At 44.8% G+C, this 24,630-nt stretch overlaps 1 protein-coding gene across 2 annotated transcripts in view; it reads left to right on the top strand.

Moving 5' to 3' along the window:
• The window catches only part of ZMAT3 (zinc finger matrin-type 3), a 35,965-nt gene extending 22,548 nt beyond the window's left edge, over positions 1-13,417 (top strand). For both annotated transcript variants that reach the window (XM_053311334.1, XM_053311333.1), the window contains exons 4-6: positions 2,406-2,572; positions 2,714-2,814; positions 10,754-13,417. In XM_053311334.1, the coding sequence (XP_053167309.1) occupies positions 2,406-2,572; positions 2,714-2,814; positions 10,754-10,965 (480 nt within the window). In that variant the 3' untranslated portion in view covers positions 10,966-13,417. The remainder of the gene's footprint in view (positions 1-2,405; positions 2,573-2,713; positions 2,815-10,753) is intronic.
• Positions 13,418-24,630: the final 11,213 nt, after the last annotated feature.

The raw sequence follows: 24,630 nt of genomic DNA, 5'->3' as shown, positions 1-24,630 counted from the left end.
GTGGGAGAGAGAAAGAAAGAAGGCATAGGCAAGGAGAGCAATGATCTACTATTTATTTATTTATTTATTTATTTATTTATTTATTTATTTATTTATTTATTTATTTATTTATTTATTTGATCTCTATGCCACCCTTCCAACAATGGCTCGGGGCAGTTTACACAGAGAAATAACAAATAAATAAGATGGAACCCTGTCCCCAAAGGGCTCACAATCTAAATGGAAACACAAGATTCCAGCAACAGTCACTGGAGGGGTACTGTGCTGGGGGTGGAGAGGGCCAGCTATTCTCTCCCTGCCAAATAAAGAGAATCACCACATTAAAAGGTGCCTCTTTGCCAAGTTAGCAATAAAGTACTAGTGGTGCAGATGCTGTGTGGGTTAAGCTAGTATTTTTTAATTGTTTGTTTCTGGTCATGTACCGAACGAAATAAAGCTGCTAGCTAACAAACTGACCCTATTCATAAAGTGATTACATTAACACTACTTATGTGGAGCTTGCCTCACTACTTTAGGAATCTTGTTTTAATCCCTTATGTTAGTTAGTTTCCCCCACTTTTAGCCTTGCATTGGCTGTTGAGATGGATCCTGTCCACTGAATGGGAGATGAAACACAAACTCGGAAATAAAATGTAAACGATTTTAGATCTTACCAATTCCAGTACAGCTAGATCAAACAACAAAAAAACCCAAAGTGGCAATGACAGGCATGATTCAGACCAGTTGCTGACTGCCATGAACGGCTTTATCTGGGCCATGAATAAACATGGTGGTACTTTTACTTAGATGTCTCATAACTTACTTCCTCTTTCTTATTGATGACTTCGATGCCTGTGCATATTCGGCACAAACATTGCCAAGAACCAACAAACCACAATGATGTAAACCATGCATCGCCTTATTAATTTATCATGCCCATTCTACAGAATTTAATCCATCAGTCTCTCCATCACAATTCGAGATTCAACAGACAGCTTAAGAACAAAACTGTTTTCAATATTATTCTTTGTTTTCAATAGTAATATTAGTCAATATTGTTGTCATTCCCATACTACAGTGAGGATCTGAGGCTAAGGGAGCACAGCTTGCCTAGAATCTCCCAGTGAGTTTATAGTTTTAAAGGGGGCTTTAAAACCCCATTAGCCCATTATTGTAATTGCTGCATCACACTTGCTCTCAGTAGTACCAGATCCTTTGGTAACACAAGGAGTCACAATTCAGCAACGCTTCCAGTTCCCAAGTAAACATGTTGGGCAACCAGTCCAAAGAAACAGGACAGGGGACCATAGAGATGTAGACATAGACCATCTTCTCCATTTTGCGTTAAATTCCAGCCACAGACACTGGAAGTGAGGGTGGGTGAGTTGTGTGTAACTCTCCTTTAGCGCTATGAACAGAAGATGCCCATTCAGGAAACAGGGAATCTTTCACAGTCTGAGCAGCTAGTCAGGGAGAAGCAACATCAGCCATTAAGAAGTCAGGCAGCCAAAAGCAACATGGAATCCTGCTTCTGAATGAAGCACAAACTGGAACCGGTTCAGAGGCGGGCAACAAAGATGGTTGGGGGGCGGGGTCTGGAAACCGAGTGCTATGAGGAATGATTGACTTGTTCTTAGAAATGTGAAGTCCGGGGCGGAGAGCGGCGGCACCTTTTCTCTCTGTGTGTGTACCCCTTTTCCTCCCAGGCTTTCACATCTGTACTTGTCCATTGTTGCTCCTGAGGGCAGAGCTAGAACCAGTGAGTGAAAATTGCAAGGCAGCAGAATTAGGCTAGACATAGGAATAATTTCCTGACTGTAAAAGCTGTTTGACTGTGGAACAGTCTGCCTCATGCAGTGGTAGACTCTTCCTCAGAGGAGGTTTTCAAAAAGAGGCTGGATATCTCAGGGGTGCTGTAGCAGTTCCCTCAACATTGGAACATAGGAAGCTGCCTCATACCAAGTCAGAGCATTGGTCCATCTAGCTCAGTTTTGTCTACACTGACTGGCAACAGCTCTCCAGGGTTTCAGACATGGGTCTCTCCCAGCCCTACCTGGTGATGCCAGGAAGTTAACCTGGGACCTTCTGCATGCAAAGCAGATGCTCTGCCACTGAGTTATGGACCATTTGAGCAGGAGATTGGGCTTCAAGACCTCCAAGGTCCCTTCCAGCTAGACAAATCCTATGCTACTATGCCTTGCAGCAGTACTCAGTGAAGTGGTGCTTTGTGACAGTCCTCAGAAGCATCTAACCTGATCCAAATCTTGCATCATCTGTGGGTTAAGCATGGCATGGAGTGGCTTGTCTTCATTTTTAACAAGTGTCGTATGAGAGCTGAAAAAGAGGCTTGGCAAAATGTGTGGGGATGTGTGTTTTAAAGAATAAACTGCTGTAGCCTGCCTTAACGTCTTTTCCTTCCTGTCTAGGGGGCTTCATCGAAGCCAGGAGGCCGAGTGATCCTGGCCACAGAGAATGACTACTGTAAACTGTGCGATGCTTCATTCAGCTCGCCAGCTGTGGCCCAGGCTCACTACCAAGGGAAGAATCACGCCAAGAGGCTGCGGCTGGCCGAAGCTCAGAACAACTCATTCTCGTAGGTATTGCCAATCTTTCCCAAGTGCAAGTGGTTGTGACTCTAGCATCTTCTTCTGATCTTTCCCCAAGATATCTATAAACAGTGTCCCTGTTCTCCCTCCCTCCTTTTCCCCTTTTGATTTAATATCTACAACATCAGGGATTCATCGGAAGCAGGCAAACGGAGGGTGCGGAAGGAAGGGAGTGAATACAAGATGGTGCAGAACAGACGAAATGTGTATCCCGTCCAGAATAACACAGGTATTTCCAGTATTTGCAGGTGTAGCTAGCGGGCTTGTTTTCTGTGATGACAGAGGCTGGGGCTATGGGTGGCTGGAATGAGAAACTCTTTAGTTCCGGAATTGCCACAGTCAATTCTGATAGCTAGATCAGAAACTGATGCTTGGGGATCAAGCCTTTTTTTTTTTTTAAGGGGAAGAAATGGTTTAAAAAACACCTAAAGCACTTAAAAAGCTAAATGTAATTAAAGGCCATTGTGACTGGGGATCATGGGAGTTGTAATCCAACAACATATGGGGAGAACCCCTAGGCTAGCTAAAATCTTCATGCGACCAAGAGCTATAAGGAGGTTAGCCACCAAAACCACATGAGTTTCCACTCATGTCCTTTGCTATATAAGACAACTTCTTCTGGGCATTGTATCTGGGGATGATGGGAGTTTTAGCCCAACAATGTCCAGGGACCCACATATGAGAACCCCTGGACTAGATGCTGAACATATGAAGGCACCATATATGTACCAGACCATGGGTACATCTTGCTTAGAACTGTCTAAGCAAACTGGCAACATTTCTCCAGAGTTTTGAGTGGTGGACTTTCCCATCCCTACCTGGATATGCCATGGATAGGGGCGTATCTAGAGTAAGGCAGGCAGGGCACGTGCTCTGGGCGCCACTTGAAGGGGGGTGCCATTTTTTTATTTTTTATTTTTTAAAAAATGGCCACCGAAAACAAAATGGCCACTGCACATGCTCAAATGGCCTCTGTGAGGCCCTAGGCCATGCCAGGTGTCGTAGAGGCCATTTGAGCATGCACGGTGGCCATTTTGTTTTCAGCGGCCATATTTTTTTTGAAAAAAATTATTTTAAAGAATGGCCACCGCACATGCTCAAATGGTCTCTGCGAGGCCCTAGAGGCCAGAGCGGGGAGGGGGAACCTTTGCAGACCCCCCCCCATGGCCTTTAGGAAGCCCCCTGAAGGGGCTACAGGTAATTTTTTTAAAAACTAATATAATAAAAGTCACTGTACACATATTTAGTTTGGCACTATGTACAGAGAATCAGGGCTTGTGAATACTGAGCTGAAGCTTATGAGCTAGGATTGTATTCATTTGCTTTTACTTTGCTTCTTCTGATAAGTGAGTTAAATGTGATGTCTTAATAATATGACTATTAATGGTGAGTTTGTCTTTCATCAGTGTGAAATCCTTAGTATTAAGGCCCACTGGGAGTTTCTTGCTCTCTTTCCAACCCAGAATGTTGGGGGCAATATGCTAAAAATCATTGTAAACCGCTTAGAGAGCTCCGGCTATAGAGCGGTATATAAATGTAAGTGCTATTGCTATTGCTATTGCTGTTTCTCTCATTTTAACTATCTTTCTGAAATACTAGAATATATTCCAAGCAGTGACACAGTTTACTCTGCATATCCTTTAATTATTTTCAGAGTATCTGGGAAAAGTCAAATTCTCCATTTATTTTTAAAACTTTTGTAATAGTGATGCTACAATGCATAGTAGAGAATTAGACAGGCACTTCTGTTTAGTTTTCCAAGTACACCTCCACATAGTATTTGGGTATTTAATCAGCCCCAGCATACTGAAATTTGTAGTTTTCCAGCATTTTTTGGTCTGGCTACGTCCACAGCTATATATTTTTTGAAATATTAAAAGATTAACGAGCTTGACTTGTATTTTTCAGCTGATATTATGGTAAAGTTATCTGAAAGATGGGTGTCAGATGTTTGGACAGGGGGCGCAATTTCAGTGCTTGTCCTAGGCACTATTTTCCCTAGATACGCCTTTGGCCACAGACTGGACCTTCTGCATGCAAAGCATGAGCTATGACTCTTCCCTGTGTTTTTGTGAGCATCTCGGGCTTGAACATAACATATTTACAAATTATTATGATGAATTTGCCACGAATATTTATATATCACTCATCAACCAAAGTTCTTGAAGCCATTTACATAGAAAAATAAATGAGATGGTTCCCTGTCCCCAAAAGGCTCACAATCTTAAAAAGAAACATAAGGTAGACACCAGCAACCGCTGTTGGAGGGATGCTGTGTTGGGGATGGATAGGACCAGTTGCTCTCCCCCTGCTAATTAAAGAGAATAAACACTTTTAAAAGGTGCCTCTTTGCTCAGTTATCAGGGGAACTACGAGCCCTGTGGTCTGAGGTTGGGACCTGTTCTGGTAAGCCACTTGGGACTAGGTTCTGAGACTTAACTATTTTGACAGTCCCTGCTGCAAAAAGACAAGCACTGATGGCACACAATTACAAAAAAGTCAGAGCGTCTGGCTTCTGCTGATCTTTACCTGTCTGTCTTGCCTTCATCCCTCAGCATTCAAAGTTGCTTGGCTTTGTCTGCCAGCTCATTTCTCACCTCCTTTCTTAATCTACCATCTGCCCTTCTATGCCCCTGCTGCAGGCAGGGGCAATTTTCTGCTCTGTTTCCTTGGCACATGCCCAGGTCATTTGACTCCAGCCGCACTACTCCTGAATCCTCGTCGTGTTGCTGTCATCCAGAATGACAGAGCAGGTTAGCCACCCTCCAAGGCCATCTGTTGTGGGAATCCCTTTTCCCCCAGACATATCAGATGCTGAATTTTAATAAAAACAATCCAGAAGACAGACGGACTGCTTCCTTGTTTTACAGGGAATAGGTCAATGGGCAGTTCAGTTTGCTCAGGAAAATATCTGAAGAATGTCTTCATATGATTGCAGACTTGATTGGAAGCTTTCCCTAAATCAAGGTTTCATATGGTGCAGGGCTGAAATTGTGTCACCTTTGGGCCTGCTGGATCCTCACAGGTGAACATCAGACCTGCATAGAGCATATGCACATGAAGTTCATAGATGACACAGTTTGACCTATCTCCCATATACCATTAAAAAACTGGCCGGCTTGTTTTGGATTCTCTGGGGTGTTTAGGCATAAGCAAATGTTAGCCTATACATGGATTCCTAGTGCCTACATATGCATGCCCAGAGGTATGGTGGTAAGCTGTGTTCCCTGTAACACGGATTCCCTCATGTTGTTAACTATAACTCCCATAATCCCCTGGTGCAATGGCTTTTGACTGCGGATGATGGGAGTTATAGTCAACAACATCTGGGAATTCCTGTTATAGGGATAACTGGTGGGAAGGTGTTCTTACGCCTCCAAACCACAGAGCCTTGGAGAGAAGCTTGTATGAACTAACCATTTGTCTTTTTCCATTTTGCCCAAACTCATCTATTCCTTTCACTGGAAATATCCACATTAACCTCAGGGAATGCCCTGTTATCACTCCTGAAATAATGGACTTGGTGACAAGCTGCCTTTCAACCAATCACAGGAACAGAGGAAGCTGCCTTATACCGAATCAGACCGTTAGCCCATCTAGCTGAGAATTATCTACACTGACTGTAGCTCTGGAAGGCAGGAGGAGTCTCTCCCAACCCTACCTGGAGATGTGAGGGACTGAACCGGGGATTTTTTTGCATTCAAAGCAGATATGCTACCACTGAGCTCTAGCCCCATCCTTTTATTTAGACCAGGGGTTCTCAACTGGTGATACTCTTGATGTTGATGAACTACAACACCTATCATCTCCAGCTACAACTTATAGTGGCTGGGCATGATGGGCATTGTAGTTCAGCAACTTCTGGAGTACCACTATTTGAGAATTCCCGATTTAGACAATAAACCGATAGAAGGCCTAGCTGTAATTTCTGCTTATGGCAGGGGTTCCCAACCTGTGGTACTCCAGATGTTGCTGAACTACAACCCCATAATTTCCAGCCCCTATTTATTGAATCTGGAGATGATGGGAGTTGTAGTTCAGTAGCATCTGGAGTATACTGGCTTAGAGGAAAGGCTGGATATGTCCACCAATTCCTTAATAAAATTCAGTCTTCAGAGGTCGTCAGGCTCTGACGAAAAGATCTGCATTCTCCATTCTCCCACATCTATCTGTGCAGAGACTACTTGGGCTGGTAGCAGGTAACTGTCATGGACAGATGGTGCAGGCAGGTGGGTTGTCCCAATAAACCCTTATTCCACTACTGTATTCTGTACTTTTATAGTTACCTAATGTTAATGGCTAAATGTGCTCTGAACTAATTAAAGGAATGATGATTATTTTAAAAAGCATTGGTAATTATGATGAATGCACTCCACCGTGAATAGGATGTGTGTGCACATGTATGGTAGGTGCACAGTATGTTCTATCAGTACAGATCAGGTTGAACCCTGGCATATAACTATGGCTTTCTGCCTTAAATGCACTCCCCAACGGCCACAGCATTTTTGCTTTCTCTTTGGATACTGGTAGGCACTGCTTGCCTTGGGTGTGTTTATTTGTATGCCCTGTATCATATGCTCAAGCTATCAAACAATCAATCAATCAATCATCAATCATTGTTATTACAGTCCAAGACCAGCATGCTCAAGCTACCAGCAGCAGGTTCCTTTAAAGAGAGGTACATCTTCCAAGGGAACAGAGAGCCACTGAATGCCCCCTCCCAGTCAGTCACCAGGCTATTTAGCTCTGCAGAGCGATCCCTGCCTCTGCTTCTCCTGCGGGTTGTAATCTGGCCTCTCTTAAAGGTAGCCTGGGATCAACTGGGGCCATGTGTTGGCCCAACGAGGAAACAGCCCTCAGGGTTCTGATGCCATCCCAGTTCCCCTGTCCCTCTTGGCCTCATGTCCAATTCAAATGTTGCTTTCTCATGCTTTCTCATGGAAGGCACTAGGAAAAATACTGAGTTTGGGGCACAGAAGGGCCAAAAGTGTATTTATGGTTGGTCAAACTGTGTTCCACCTATTAGCTTTCTGAAACAGAAATGGCAGGGGCGGGGCAAGTGGGAGGGCCAACCTACCCCCCCTTCTAGAGCCACCCCTAAAGGGGGACACAATGGGGCTGCTGCGATCTGCATAATCACAGCATCTCCCTTAAGCACTGCCAGAGTTGTTCAAATAGTAGTGTTCCATGGAGGTCCCAGATCTCAGTCGCAGCGCTTCCATGTTAAGGTGCAGCCTGGTCAAGAGCCCCGTTGTAGCCTCTATGCATTTCAGAAGTGTGGGGTCTCTGTAAGTTGGAATGGGCCCTACAATTCTTACATGGCTGGACTAGGGATGTGCATGAACCCATTTGGAAATCATTTTATGGACTGCTGAAGTGGTTCGGAAGGTCCAGAGTTTGGCCAAAGGCAAGGGTTACCTTTAAGGAGCAGGGAGGGTGCTCATCTCCCCACTGCACACCGGCCACTTCTGGAAGGATGCTGACTAGGGCGGCAAGGAGGTATGCTGCTGCCCCACACTAGCGATTTTCATCACAGCACTGGTGGGTGAAATGTGGTGGGGTGGGGTAAGGTCACCCTCCCCACTCCATAAAGGTAAGCCCCCTACTGCCGAACCAGCCCGGACCCGGTTCGTGCACATCTCTAGGCTGGATGTCAATGGGTGAAGCTGTCCACTTGCACTTTGGATTAGAATCAGCGTTCCCTCTAATTTTCTTCATCTCTGTGTGGGCTGAGCTTTGTTCCAGGCAGCAGTATCAAAGCAGTGTGCACACATGTGCATTCAGAATCAGGCCTTCCTGATTCAACCTGAGCGAGATCTAAAATTAACTGAGTGAGAAAATGTGTATGCGCGCACACATGCACATGCCTTAGAGGGATCACTGACATTTGGAACTGCCATCTTTCTCTTATATTCATAAGCAATCTTCAGGTCCCATCGTATATATTTTGTAGGTTATATATTGGATGCTTTATTTTTTATGATTTTTTTTTTTGGCCTTGGTTTATTTGGTGAGGTTTCACTGTTTCTGATATTTTACATTATTATTTGAATAAATATTATTATATATTTAATACATAATTTTGTCCTGGTTTAAGGTGCTTCCTTCATTGTACTGGACTGGGCTTATTTTGCTGTTGGTTTTGTGTTGCATGTCAATGGGTTCCTACACTAAGCCAGGGGGTTGGTGGTAGCAAGCATGAATTGTCCCCTTTGCCTGTAGAGAAGTTTAACAGAGCAGAAACTGAGGCTTGTTACGTTTGTTGAACAAAGTTACAAAGGTTCATTACTTAACTATCACCAAATTATAAGCAGTCCTACTCTGAGTGAAAGATCATCCTAACAGAAAATGAAGAGTCTCAAGCGTCCCGTAAGAAATACAAACAGACCAATCCATCTACAGAACTGGTGACTGACCATTCGTTCATTCATTCATTCATTCATTCATTTTTATACCGCCCTTCCAAAATGGCTCAGGGCGGTTTATAATTATAACAAACCATTAAAACAGTAAAGAGCTAAAACAAAAATTAAAAATATAACAACAATTAATTTGAAAACATTTTAAAACAACAATTAAACAATTGCAGTAATTAAAAACCACACACATGAGCTGGGTTCTCTCTCACAGGGATTCCCAGATGTTGTTCACTACATCTTCCAGCATCCCCAGCTGCAATGGCCTTTGGCTGTGGATTATGGGAGTTATAGTCAACAGCATCTGGGAATCTCTGTTAGCGGGAACACTGGACATGAACATTCTACACTCTACCCCAAACCTATACACAGATATCCCTACATCAGTTGTAAGACCAAAGACAATGAATACACACATAAATCCCAACATTGCCAAGCAGAGTCTGCCTTGGTGTGCAGTTGGATAGGAGATGAGATGTGAATGCAATAAGATATTACCCATTAGGGGATGGGGCTGTAGCTCAGTGGAAGAACGTCTGAGGTTCCAAGTTCACTCCCTGGTGTCTCTGGGTAGGACTAGGTGAGACTCCTGCCTGTAACCTTGGAGATACACTGCCAGTCAGTGTAGACCAGGGATTCTCAATGTTGGGTCCCCAGATGTTATTGGACTTCAACTCCCATAATCCCCAGCCCTTGTGGCCTTTGATTGGGGATTATTTATTTATTTATTTATTTATTTATTTATTTATTTATTCGATTTTTATACTGCCCTTCTGAAATGGCTCAGAGCGGTTTACAATTAAAAACAGAAACCATTAAAACCAATAACAATTAAAACATAAATATAAATATGAACACCATTTAAAAACATCTTTAAAAACAATTAAACTATCAGAACAATTAAAACTCTGAAAGGCCAGGCCATACACATGGGTTTTAAGGGCTCTCTTGAAGGTCAATAAGGAATTAAGCTTACTAATTTCTGCTGGGAGTGCATTCCACAGCCCGGGAGCAGCTACAGAGAAGGCCCACCTCTGAGTTGCCACCAAACCAACCGGTGGTAACTGGAGACGGACCTCCTCATATGACCTTAACGTGCGGTGGGGGTCATGTAAAAGGGAGTTGAAGTCCAATAACATCTGGAGACCCAATGTTGAGAATCCCTGGTGTAGACAATACTGAGCTAGATGAACCAAGGGTCTGACTGCGTACAAAGCAGCAGGGACGAATTAACCTTCTTGCTGCCCATAGGCAAAAAGGTTTTAGCCACCCCTAATCGCGGTGGCAGTAGCTGGGGTGGTGGTGGAGGTGAGAGGAGTGTTCCTCACTTTTACTTTAAAAAAGCAAAAAAAGCCACAGGAGCAGTAGCTGTGGGGAGTGGGATGACTGGGTGAGGGGGAAGTTCCCCCTGCCTATCCCCTAAAGTTTGCCGCTGGTGGCGGTGGCTGCGGCTGCAGGGTGAGGAGGGAAGAGTGCCCATCTTTTAACCGGAGAAAGTTAAAAGTTATCACTGACACGATATGGCCGCGGCAACCTCCTCCCCCTCCCCCCTCCCCAGTGATCGCACATGGACTCTGCTATCTGTAGCATCCCCATGGCCTCTGCCCCCCATCTCCGCAGCTACTGCCGCTCCTCAGATTTTGCTGCGATAGGCAGATGCCTCCCCTGCCTATATCTTAATCCGCCAATACAGCTGCCTATGTTCCCGTGTCCCTTCCGACTCAATGATTCTGTGGTTCTCCCTCCCTCCAGGCCCTTACTTCAACCCGCGCTCCCGCCAGCGGATTCCCCGGGACCTCGCCATGTGCGTCACCCCCAGCGGCCAGTTCTACTGCTCCATGTGCAATGCCGGGGCCAGCGAGGAGCTGGAGTTCCGGCAGCACCTGGAAAGCAAGCAGCACAAGAGCAAAGTGTCCGAACAGCGGTATAAGAACGAGATGGAGAACCTGGGCTATGTACAATGAGACCCGGTGCCTGCTTGCCACTTCTCCTGAGTTGTGGGGTGGGGAGGGCATCTCTCGCCTGCTGCTTGCCACCTGTCCCGCTTTTTGTGCTCCACGCCTCCGGAAGCCCGTTCTCCAGCTCCCTCCATCTTTTTAACAGCCCGCACACGTAACGGTGAGGTAGGGGCAGCAAAGGTTTGATTTTGCTCACACTTGGCAGGGGTATTGTGCTGCAGGATGTCAAGTGGGGCTGCTTGGTTTTGCTTGCTCATTAGCTCAGGCTCTTCACTGCACTCGGAGGGGGGCCTTGCCGCCGTCCCTCTGCCCCTGCATCAATTCCCCCCTTGCATGAGTGCACTTGGCCCGAGAAGTACCAGAACCACAGACTGGCCAGGCAAGTTGCACCCTCTTTTTGCACTGCATCATGCTGGTGCTCCACCATAGCTGCAGCAACCGCAGTTTGATCATTGGGGAGCAGCGGAAGTGCTACAGAAGGGGCTAGAGCGAGGCGGAGAGGCCGTAGCTTTGTGGCAAAGCCCACGTTTCGCTTCTTGAAGGTTCCCGGTTCGATCCCGAGTACCTCCACTTGAAAGGGTCTTGGGTAGAAGGACAGGGAAAGAGCTTGTGCCCGATGCCTTGGAGAGCTGTTGCCAGTCAGAGTTGCTAATACTGGGCTAGAAGCGTCGTCCCTCTAAGGCAGCTTTGTATCTTCATAAAGAGTTTGCTGGCGAAGGGTATAGAGAAAAAACCTAAAATGGTATGAAGGTTTTGCTGAGTGTTTAGACACTATCTGACCCACTGGGTGGGTCTTTTAGAGTGGTGTCGTCTCTGGGCCGATAAAGACCAGAATCTAAAGTCCCTATGACATTCAGTCTCCCTCTTCATCATGCTCGTTGCCTGGCCCTACAGCCAAGTTGGAGTCGATCATTTAAAAACAAAGAAGAAAGGGGGAAATTCCAAACGTCTGTATTTTGTTTTAAAAAATGAAATCCAAATCAAATGTGCGCAATTTAATTTGTACAACAATGTGAATTTGAGCATTCCACTCACATAATTTGGAGGCTTTTTTTTTTAAAAGCATAGAATTCCATACCTCTGGCAGTGGTTAGGGATGGCTTTGCCCCTTTAGCCATTTCCGTTAATTTAATTTTTAAATTTTAATTATCAGTTAATTTTTTTAACACTGAAGTTATAAAAGATCCAGTATCTGTCAAGAATGTTTGGCATCTTTCCCCTCTTTCCAGCTTTGTTGTTAAGTGAGCTTTCTTTTTTCTTTTAATTTCCTGCACACGCGCACACACACAGTATCTGAATTGCAAACTCAAAAGGATGCCCCTCCCCACTCTGGACTGAAATGTATTATTTTCATAGCATCCAGAGATGGAGAGTGGAGGCAGGAAAATCTCTGCAATCTGTTCTCTGAAACAAATGCTTTGTGATCAGGCTGGCACTGGAAAAAGTCAGAAATTCATAATGCATGAGGCAGAGTCCCAACACCAGAGGCGACTGGAAATGTCTAGCTGGGAAAATTTATCTGCTGCCAGCCCGGGCCAGGTGAATCTGTACTCAATTAGGAGCATCCAGCCTTGGCTGGCATTGTAGCGATGAAAGCTGGCCAGCTCCTCCTGTCACAGGCATGCTTCCAAAAACTGTCTTTCCTCAGAAGCTGAACTGTGTTGGAGTTGGCTACCAGTTCGTACATGTTGCCTGCTGGGACTGAGTGCTTATTCACCTGATGAAGCATAGAATCATCCAGTCCAACTGTGTGATTGTTACTGATGAGTGAAACTTCTTTCTTTTGGGAAGGGAATCCAGTCCTGAAATGTTATGTCTGAGGACAGGGGTTCTCAATCCCAGATGTCAGCCCCAGTCATAATGGCCTTGGGCCATTTTCAATTAAAACTGAAAACATTTGGACTATAGCTCCTATCATCCCCAGCTATCTTCTCCCTTGGCTGTTCATGATTTTAAAATCAAAAGCATTTTGATGAAAACTTTGTTGTTCTTCAAAGGGCCTTTGGCCATTGTGGCTGAATATGATGGAAGTTGTCCAGCAATGTCTGGGGACCTCTGCCTTTGGAGGTTCGTTGAACTGATGAATCAGTGGGCCTGAGAGTTTTGGGGTCCCATGCCTTGTTCTTGAACTCCAATTCATGATTTTGCTGCAATGAAGGCATATTCTGGCTTCACTCGATTTACACTCGTTCCGGTCTGGTTTACATAGGCTTCAGAATGAGATTATAATTATTATTAATTAATTAATTCGATTTCTATACTGCCCTTCCAAAAATGGCTCAGGCTGGTTTACACAGAGAAATAACAAACAAATAAGATGGATCCCTGTCCCCAAAGGGCTCACAATTAGGGATGGGCCCAGACCGGTCTGGACCTGGGTGGTTCGGTTCCGGGTTTTGGGGTAGCTTTAAGAGTGGCGGGAGGGTTTACTTACCCCTCCCGCCGCTTTCCTGCTCTGGCGCCGTAATGTTAAGAGTAATTGGGGCGGCAGGATACCTCCCTGCCGCCCCTTCCCCGCTGTTGCTCTAAAAAAAACTCCCAGTAGTCCTTTGCACACGCACACGTCAGAGACGTGGAGCACGCATACGACATGTGTGCGCGCAAAGGACTACTGGGAGGTTTTTAGAGCAACAGCGGGGAAGAGGCGGCAGGGAGGTATCCTGCCGCCCCAATTACTCTTAACATTACGGCGCCAGAGCGGGAAAGCGGCGGGAGGGGTAAGTAAACCCTCCTGCTCTTAAAGCTACCCCCCCCCCAGTGCTGGACTACAGTTGGCGGTTCTGTGCACACCCCTACTCACAATCTGAAAAGAAACATAAGACAGACCCCAGCAACAGTCACTGGAGGTACTGTGCTGGGGGTGGATAGGGCCAGTTACTCCCCCCCCCGCCAAATAAAGAGAATCACCATGTTAAAAAGGTGCCTCTTTGCCAAGTTAGCAGAGATGATAGATTTGGAATCCGTAGATTGGGTGGTACCCCTTCAAATGGCAGGTGCCTTCTTATTCGTTGCTAGGAATGTGCACGGAACCAGCAGGGGCCGGTTCGACAGCGGGGGCTTTAAGGGCAGGGGAGGATGCACTTACCCCCCACTGCTGCCGCTGCATTTCCCCCACGGGCACACATTTCCCTGAAAGCCTCTTGGGGTGGTAGCATACCTCCCTGATGCCCCAGTGGGCTTTGAGGGCACCATGTGCCAGTGAGGGAAACCCTGGTGGGGGGAGTGCATGCTCCCCTGCCCTTAAAACCTCTACTCCCCACTCTGTCAAACCCTTGAGCCAGGCAAGGTTCGAACCATAAAAAGGCCTCCGAACCTGTTCGTGCACATCCCTATTCCTTGCTTCAGTTCTAAAGACAAATTCAGAAGCGTCCATCTTATCAAGAGGCACAGACTGCATTTTTCAAATGCAATCTCAAGAGATCTGTGGTGGAAGAAAGAAGGCCATGTTGAGACTCTCTTTTCCGGGGGGTACACTCTACAGTGGATTCCACCTAACTAACCAGGAGGCCAGTTATGAAGATACAAAGCATCTCAATATTGCAAAACTGATAGATCAGAGCTTGATTATTAGCCTCGTTTCCATAAGGAAAATACACTTATGAGATCACCCGGCTGTGAGTGTGTGCCCGTGTGTGTGTGTGTGCCCCCTCCATCAATTCTTCAGTGCCTGGACCAATATGAACCAAATTGGGTACAGTTGTAGGGACACCTTAAAGACATATTTTGTGACAGTGTCATCCATTCCGATTCAAGATGGTGGACATGTGAATGTTTGAGGCACAAGGGGGCTAACTTGTGAACTGCCTAACCAATTTGGACCAAAATTAGTCTAGTTGTAGGCAGATTAGTTCTTACCAGAACAACTTGTTTTTGCATTAATACTCCATTGGTACCTTAATTTAGAACACTGTCTTAAGTACATTTCCATTCAGAAATGTGTGTGATTGCGAAGGGTATTAATTGTAGCTGCCAAGAAGAGCAGATTGGTACCTTTTATGCAGGCCCACATGAAATTTTGAACAATGTAGATCTAGGTGGATGATTACTGTTTGACGGGAGGGTGGGTGAGGGGAGAGAAAATGAGACTTCTGGCCAGTAAACAAAGATTGATCTTTGTTGCTACTAATCTGTGTATTTTTGTATTTATTTGATTATGCTCTCCACTAATGAGCTCATAAATATTTAAGGCTTTATCCTATAAATTACTTTAATGTTTGCTTCATTTACCTTGAAGACGTCCATGCTATTACCTTTTTCTTAGTTCAAACCTTAGTAGGTGTTTATGTTTCTGAAAATGTCTCTATCCTTCCTTCCCCTGCCTTTCTCAATAAAAGTGTGCTTTTGTTATTTAGGCATAAATGAGCTTATCACACTGTAGTACCTCGGAGGCCATCAGCCTCCAGAAAGCTGACATGGAATTGACGTCCAAACATTCCCTGGTAACTGCCATCAGTCATTCAAGGCACTAGAGATGGTTGCTCAGGACTGAGGTTTGCTTATGACATAATCTCTTGTCATTTCATGTCCCTTGGGAAATGGTAGCACAAACATATTGTGACATCACTGTTTTCCATGTGTGCAACTATATATTTGCGTCATCTTTTACCGCTCTTGACCATGCTGCACTGATCTCTCCTTACCTGCACTCATCCATGATTACTTTTGCAGGTTGAGCTGCGGAGCTGAAACAGGAGTGATGTGGATGATAAAATGTGTGAGCTAGTGTTGATGTAACACTGGCTTCTTGATAACTGTGGTTAGAAAATTGGGAACAGGCAAGATTAAACATTTCCCCTCCTCTCCTCTCCTCCAGATCCCCTCAACTGCTCTTAAGCATTTCTTGGCACCAACATCCGCCAACAGGCAAGACTAACCATTGCTCCCCTTATTCCAGGGCAGGGGTAGGCAACCTTGGCTCTCAAGCTGTTGTTGAACTACATCTCCCATCATCCTCAGTCACAATACATGATGGGAGTCGTAGTTCAACAACAGCTGGAGAATCAAGGTTGCCTACCCAAGGTCTGAGGTCTAAAACTTGCTTCAAATCATGGTTTCAGATACCTGTGCTGCTGTGGCTGCTTGCTGAGAGTCTGTTTGTCCTTCCCCTATTTCCAAGTCACCTACTTGAGGCCTTGGTTTACCAGAGGGAAGAAATATAGGGTTAAACAGGAACCTTGGTTAACCATAACAGTGCTTGACTGGCAATAAATCTACTTTACAACAGTTGAGCGAGGAGAGGAATTTGGGAGGAGGTGTGAGAGAGGGAAGAGATCTGAGAAGGGAGTGCATAGTCCCAAGGCTTGCTCTCAGTTTTGTTAACTGCAGTTGATGGGGCCAATGTATGCCTCTTCACAAGACCACAGAGACATCCTTGGACCCAACCCCAGCCCAGCAACCCCCCAGTGGCTGTTGCTGGTATCTGCCTTAAGTTTCTTTTTAGATTGTGAGCCTTTTGGGGACAGGGAACCATCTTATTTATTTATTCTTTATTTTTCTATGTAAACCACTTCGGAAACTTTGTTGAAAAGTGGCATATAAGTAGTAGTAGTAGTAGATGATGATGGATCTCAGGAAGCATCTCAATAACTGCCCATCCAAGGATGCCATGTTAAATGTAGAAGTTAATATGTGGGGCAGCGGAAGGAAATATGTGTGCCTCTTGACACCACTCTGATAGCTGAGAATACAGATGATCTGCAAGCTCTAGTAATGAAAGTAAAGGAGCACAGTGAGAAAATGGGACTACAACTAAATGTAAAGAAGACTAAACTAATGACAATGGGTACAGCAACCAGCCTCCGATTTGATAATGAAGACATTGAAGTGGTGGATAGCTTTTGCCCTTTAGGATTGACCATCAACAGTAAAGGATCCAGCAGTCAAGAAATATGCCACAGACTAGCACTTGGTAGGGTTGCAATGAAGGCCTTGGAAAGCATATTTAGATGCCGTGACATGTCTATAACTACAAAGATTAGAATCTCCTGACAATGGTTTTCCCTGTGACACTCTGTGGATGTGAAAGCTAGACTTTGAAGAAGCAAGATAGAAAAACTATTGACACTTTTGAACTTTGGTGCTGGAGAAGACTTTTGAGGATACCATGGACAGCCAGGAAAACAAATGAATCATAGAACAAATCAATCCAGAATTTTCACTCGAGGCACAAATGACCAGGCTCAAACTTATCATACTTTGGACACATTATGCAAAGACCCAGCTCTCTTGAGAAGTCCATAATGTTGGGAAAAGTTGAAGGAAAGAGAAGAAGACAACCAGCAGCAAGGTGGATAGACTTGATTACGACAGCAATGAATGCACCACTGAGAGACCTTAAAGGCCAAGTTGAAGACAGATCATCCTGGAGAGAATCTATCTATGTGCTTGCTAAGAGTCAACACTGACTTGACGGCACTTAATCAATCAATCAATTACTTTATTGATAATGGCTCTGAATGAGGTTATAAAATGGGATTCATATGGTCAGTTGGGATCATTCTCGTGGATGGAGGAGCAGGTGCATCATGGGAACATCTTAGGAGGGAGAAATTTCAGAGTTTTTAGTATTTGCAGTTACCTTCAGCCTCTCTTTTCTGTTTGTGTGCAAGTCTGATACTATATGGTTCCTTTTGGTTTCCATGTCAAATAAATGGTTCCAAAGTTTGATTTCTCCTTGGTCTTAAACATCGCAGTTCCAATCTTTCACTTCAGTGGTGCAATCGGCAACTGGAGCACAACAAAAGGCATTTTACACCACTTACAAGACCAATATGCAGAGTCTATACAAGTTGTGCAGTGCTGTAATAAAAAATATTGTTTTGATTGCACTGAATGTTCAGTGTTGTGTTACAACCTGATAAAAGTTACACAAGCGGATCTACATTTCATCTCAGCATTAACTGTTCTTAACAGAGGGCCCATGTCCTTCCACTACTCAGGGCTTTGTTTCACAAATGCATGTGTATTGCTGGTTTTCAATTGCATGTCCGAATGGTGTCCATTGAGAAGTCTTGTATTCTGCTTGAAGTTGGGCAACATGAAAGTTCTACCTGCTGTGATTAATCTGTGGTGGCCCATTAACATCTGTGCATCATCACATGATGCCACAATCAACACATGCTGTGTGAACCATCCCTAAGTATCTCTATTTGTTGGGCTGGCAAAAGCCTCTCTTTGAAACAAATGTGGTTTGTTCTGGGGTTGTTGATTGCGACAAACCGTGGTTCCACTAGCTGGGGTTCCCAACCTTAGTCCCCAGATGTTGTTGGACGATACCTCCCATCATCCCCAAGCCTCAATGGCCTTTGGGAGTTGTAGTCCAACAACATCTGAGGACCCAGGGTTGGAACTCCTGCTCTAGAATAAACAAGATGCAATTCATTTAAGCAAGTCTGTAAAAGTAGTAGTGCAGGCCATCCTCAAACCATATTCTCATGACATATCCAAGGTGAGTGAATGCTCGTATGGGGGAAGGTGGGTGGCAGGTGGGGCCATGGTGGCAGGCCCCATCCCTAATGTTTGTTTTTTAAAAAAATTATCGTTTGTATGAATGCACGGCAGGGTTCTAGGATAAGAATTTGGAGGAGATGGCAATGAATTTTGGAGAGGACAACCTCAATTTTTTTGAGAGGGCCAAGTACCTCCTTGCCCTCACCCTGTCATTACTGACTTTTATATCCCTGGATTTACCTCATTTGCACCAAGGAGGCATAGTGGTAGAGCATGTAGAGTGTCCCAATTTCCACCACTGTATCTCCACTTAAAAGGGTAGCAAATTATGGGAAAGACCCCTGCCTGAGACCCTGGATTGCTGCTACGAGTCAGAATAGACAGCCTTCGGCTCAATGCACCAGTGGCCAGTCCATATTCAAGCTAGCTTCATATTCTCAACTTCCCTGCTTCATCTCCCCCCGTCCACCTTCATCAGGTTAGAGAGAATTACAAAACTGGTTCCTGTTTTGCTATAAATACACTGTGAAAAGAATCCACTGTAAGTGCTGCTTAGCAATAACTGTGTGACATGCTTTGTGATGGTCTTGCCCAGGTAAAGCAGACTGCTCCTCATATATGCCGGTACTACTGTGTTTATGCTGCATTGGCTTTAAAAATGGGAGTGGGGCAGGTTGGTTGATGATGTCAACAAGCCCTCCCTAGTAATGTTCTGAAGATGTCTCTTTGGCATACATGTCTTCATGTCTGCTCTGCTTCCATGCACAAGGACACTTGGGCTGGGAAGAAAACATTAGGGTCAGGGGGATGAAAACGTTTCAAGCCGGGGAAACAGAGATACAGGGAATGTCTGTGCATGCCATGTACAAAGGACCAGGCTATTCAAGTAGCTATTACTGCCAGTTTGAAGTCTGTAGGAAGACTTTCTTGTCTCAGGACAATTGTGTAGCTGCATTGCTGGTGTAGTGTAAGGCAGGGATTCTCAATGTTGGGTCCCCAGATGTTATTGGACTTCAACTCCCATAATCCCCAGGCCCAGTGGCCTTTGGTTGGGGATTATGGGAGCTGAAGTCCAATAACATCTGGGAACCCAACGTTGAGAATCCCTGGTGTAGGGGTTAAGAGACAGCTGTGAAATTTGGACTTCCCCATTGCAAACCTCCCTTTTGCTGAGAACCACTAGGTGGTTGTAGGCAAGCCTCTGCCTCTCAAACTCAGCTCTCCAGCTTCAGTAGGAGGATAACCATACTTCACTTACATCAGAGATTCTCATTTTGGTGCCCTAGATGATGTTGGATGACCACTCCTGACATCCCCAGCCACATCTGGCAACCCAAATTTGCAGTCTCCGGTTTTACTGAGGTTTTTTAAGGATTGCAGGAAGATCATACATGTGAAGCACTTTGCGCACTCAAAAAGCTCTATACAAGTGTAAGGAAGAAAGGAGATTTTTTAAAAAAGAGTACGCTATAAGAGGTCCTCCCTATGAAATATTATTGGCACTGTCTCCAATTTTAAATTACAACACCATGAACAGTTTCTTGAAGCTCATTCACATCCCAGGCTTGGGGGCCATGGGGTGGGGGTGGGGGGAGAAACCACCACCACCAGAAGGCCCAAGCCCTTTTCAGACACTGTGTTATATGAGTGTACAGACATCTATACAATCATATATGTCTTCATGTGTATGATTGTACCTGTGTTCATTTTAAAAGTGAACCTAGGGACCGGCCCTTCAAATCCATGGTGCATTTAGGAAGTGTGCTGCCTGCTTATTCAACACAACATGAATAACTGTATCTGTGTATGTTCTATGGGTGTTGAACAGAGGGGAGCTGGTCTATGGGGGAGAGCTAAGAGCATAGGAAGCTGCCATATACTGAGTCAGTCCATTGGTCCATCTAGCTTGGTATTGTCTACACAGACTGGCAGTGGCTTCTCCAAGGTTGCAGGCAGGAATCTCTCTCAGCCCTATCTTGGAAAAGCCAGAAAGGGAACTTGGAACCTTCTGCTCTTCCCAGAGCAGCTCCATCCCCTGTGGGGAATATCTTGCAGTGCTCACACGTGGTCTCCCATTCAAATGCAACCAGGGCAGACCCTGCTTAGCTAGGGGGACAAGTCATGCTTGCTACCACAACCAGCTTCCCGAGAAAGGGCTGAGGGAGATTCCTGCCTGCAGCCTTGGAGAAGCCACTGCCAGTCTATGTAGACTACTGCACTAGATGGACCAATGGTCTGACTCAGTAGAAGGCAGCTTCCTATGTTCCATAATGTATAAATAGGGCTTCAGACTCTGATCAGTTTCTCACAAATGAAGGGAGTAAACCTGTGTTTTGATTGTGCTACTTCAGACAGTAGAATGAGGTTCATGTAACCATTACCAAAAAACCCTCCCAAATCGATGTACATAGAAAACTAGATTTTGGGAGCAATTCTAGCCTTCTCATAAATGTGAGTTTTCTATATGCAGGGTGATGGCATTTTCTTAGCAGAGGGACATAAAATGTGATTCCCCAACCTGCATCCTGTAGTGATATGATCCAGACACAGACACATTTGCTCATTTGCTCTTTTTAAGCACCAGGCCTCTGTGTCCCATCATGTGCTACAAGGTTTCAGAAGTCCTCATCCCCGTGGGAAGTTTAAACCCTATGAAATATTCAGTGTTTGCTTCGGTGGTCCCCAGGGCCTTCTAGCACAAATTAATCTGAGAGGAGCAAATGCCTGTTCTGGGCAGTCAAAAACAGGACAAAGTAGTTTTCTCAGCTATGGGAAATGGCTTCAGGACATTGTAGCAGAATGAAGCAAAATGGTGGACGTTTTGTATTTTGAAATGTGAAGTGTTGTATTTAGATAGGGGCCACAACAGAAACAGAGATGGTTTTGTTTGTATTCCCAGGGGGGAAATAGTATACACGTATTGTATGCAATTCCTGAGAGAAGTGTCCTTCATCTGGAGCCTTCTTGTCAAATTGGGGTTGGAATCTCCTTTCTCCTTTCCTTTGAAATTGCACCGAGTTCTGCAACCAGACAACACTCTCTGTTAGCACAATAAACCATCTTTCTCTCGCCATTGCACAGTGTCACGTTTTTACTTTGTTGTTCCTCCATATTTCCTAGCTATAGTGGTTTTTCTATTTTTCTGCCTTAAGAACATAAAACTGCCCTGCTGGATCAGGCCCAAGGCCCATCTAGTCCAGCATCCTGTTTCGTACAGTGGCCCACCAGATGCCGCTGACAGCCACAGGCGTGTTGGGGGCGTGTCCTCTCTCCTGCCATTACTCCCCTGCAACTGGTACTCAGAGGCATCCTGCCTTTGAGGCTGGAGGTGGCCTTTAGCCCTCCGACTAGTAGCTGTTGATAGACCTCGCCTCCATGAAGTTATCCAAACCCCTCTTAAAGCCATCCAGGTTGTTGGCTGTCAGCACATCTTGTGGCAGAGAATTCCACAAGTTGATTATGTGTTTTGTGGTGGTGGGGACTTCAGTTTGCTGGTCCTAAATTTTCCGGCCATCAGTTTTATGGGATGACCCCTGGTTCTAGTGTGATGTGAGAGGGAGAAGAATTTCTCTCTATCCACTTTCTCCACTCCATGCATTATTTTATAGACTTCTATAGACCTCGCCTTGTGGGAAACCTTTCCTGCATCATCTCGTCTGCTGAAGAAGCCATTCATGTCTGCTGAGGGTTGCTTGTGCCTTGCAGAGGAACCTGGAACATGGTCTGAGGTGTGCAACTAAGGCTCATGGGGCACTGGTTAGGCCTCAGTAGTTACCCTGTGTGAACCGAGAAGCGGGCCTTAAATGCACTCTTTTGTCCATTGCAGTGGGATATCAGTGGTGGTGGTGGTGGGCAGACTGGCTTTTAAGGAACCTGGTCCGCCATCACTGATCTTCTCATGAAAGAACTCCTGCTAAGCTTCTGCTTACCCTGGAATACAATTTGAAAACCAGTTTGCTGTATCAACACTCACTTATTGAAAACATATATACTTTGTGTTTTGGGTCCTCAGGCTGTCTTAAGGTGACAAACAACAATAAAACACATTGGAAAACAAATTGACAAAAAAGGAATCACAAACTGAGTATTAAAGAAGGGCACAGAAGAGAGACATGTTGATAGGGCTGCCTTCTGCCACACGAATTTTCCCGTCAATTGAGATCGTCAGCAGAGGCCATACTCTGCATCCTGCCATAGTTGGAGGTGCAGTTGGTGGGGAGCATGAGCAGGGCCTTTTCACTAGTGGCACTGTTGGAACTCCCTAGCTGGACACCAATCTGGCCTCCACAGTACAGGCTACTTACCCTCCCACATTTCACTGATGAAAACAGAAACAGTAGGGGGTGTGGCATACAGTTTGGACTGCAAGCATTCCACAAATGGAAAAGAGGTGTATGCAGAGCACATTTTTTGAGATTACTAAAGCAGCCAACCCATACTCCAAACATTTTGCAGGTAAAAATAAGGACACACAGGTATGGACCCACAACAAAATGTGGTATTTCCTTGGTTTGCATGTGTTACCTGAGCATGGTGAAAGCTTTAGACACTTTCCCACTCGGAAGCAGAAGGGATTGTGACTGTCTTGAGGGAGTATTCTTCAAGCTGATAGATTTTCTGCTCTTTTGGTTCAAACCTGCCTTGTCGCTGAGTCCCATTAGGTCCTCCCACCTAGTTGTTTGTCAAGTCCCCTCTGAGCTGATGAACATTCCGTTCCATTGAGTTACACTGGGACAGGTTGGTGGGTGGTGGTTTTTTTTGTCGGGGGGGGGGGTTGCCTCCTTAGGTGTGTTCCTCAGATTTTTGTGAAACTGACTTATCTGCAAGTTACCCCAAATCTTTCATTGTCTCTCTCACCCTCACATACTGAGGTTATGCATTCGTAATAACATTTCCGGCTCTTTCAGAAATAGATTAGAGATATGTAGGCAATTATCAGCCCAGGGATTACTGTTGATGCCCCCTACTCACTATTACACATTGTGGAAGACTGAATTCCACCTGCAAGATGCTGTGCATTGCATAGTGTTGAAAATCTGTTGACCTGCAGCTGCACTAGATACTGTAAGATGCATGCACCTGCCCATTTAGAGTATTACTTTCTAGAGACTATGTGGGGGCTTGGGGAGAGCTGAATCCTGAAGAATGACAACTCCAGCTACTTGCATGGGGGAAAAACCTGAATAAGTCATCCCCAAGAGGCAAACGTAGTGAAAAATAGGAACAGTGATTTATCAGATTCCAGAAAACAAGGACTTATACCTGGTACATAGGGACTGTTAGAGATTATGCAGTCCGTTAAACCATTTTGTTTTGTTTGGCCTTTGAATTGCAATAGCTTTATCTTTTGGTCTGCTCTTTGATTTTCTGCTTCTCAGATTTTTTAGTATATATTGTATTTTAATATGTTTTGATTTGACTATTTTATGATGACTTTTAAAAATCTTATGTTGTACACTGCTTTGAAGGCCTTGGGTGGAAAAGCAGCATACAAACAAAACAACAATGCCAATGTATCTTAGCTAATATTCCATTATTGCTTATCTCCAAGGCATGTGAGACAACAGTATTTTCATGCTCTGGAGATAAGCAATAATGGAATATTAGCTAAGATACACTGACATTGGTATTGACATTGTTGTTTTATTTGTATAATGCTTTCCCACCCTTCAAGGAAGGAAGGTTGAAGGAAAACGAAGAGGATGACCAGCAGCAAGGTGGATGGACTTGATTATGACAGCAATGAATGAACCACTGCGAGACCTTAAAGGCCAAGCTGAAGATAGATTATCCTGGAGAGAATCTATCCATGTGGTTGCTAAGAGTAGACACTGACTTGATGGCACTCACTCAATCAGTGTAAAACATAAAAATTAAAAAGGTCATCATAAAATAGTAAAATCAAAATGTATTAAAATATATGCTAAAAATCGGAGAAGCAGAAAATCAAAGAGCAGACCAAAAGATAAAGCTATTCCCATTCAAAAGCCAAACAAAACAAAAACTGTTTATTGCCAGAGGACATGATTCTGCTTTTCACTCCACACATACAGTGGATGCATGAGAGGAAACTTTTCAAAGGGGCTCATATGCTAACCCCTGCTAAATGAGCAAAGAGGCACCTTTTAAAAGTGATGATTATCTTTATTGTGCAGGGGGAGAGCAACTGGCCCTATCCATCCCCGGCACAGGATCCCTCCCGTGGCTGCTGCAGTGGCTGTT

Source organism: Hemicordylus capensis, chromosome 3, assembly GCF_027244095.1.
Source record: "Hemicordylus capensis ecotype Gifberg chromosome 3, rHemCap1.1.pri, whole genome shotgun sequence".
NCBI lineage: Eukaryota > Metazoa > Chordata > Lepidosauria > Squamata > Cordylidae > Hemicordylus > Hemicordylus capensis.
The sequence above is the reverse complement of the archived record's forward strand: the minus strand, read 5'-3'. Positions and strand labels throughout refer to the sequence as shown.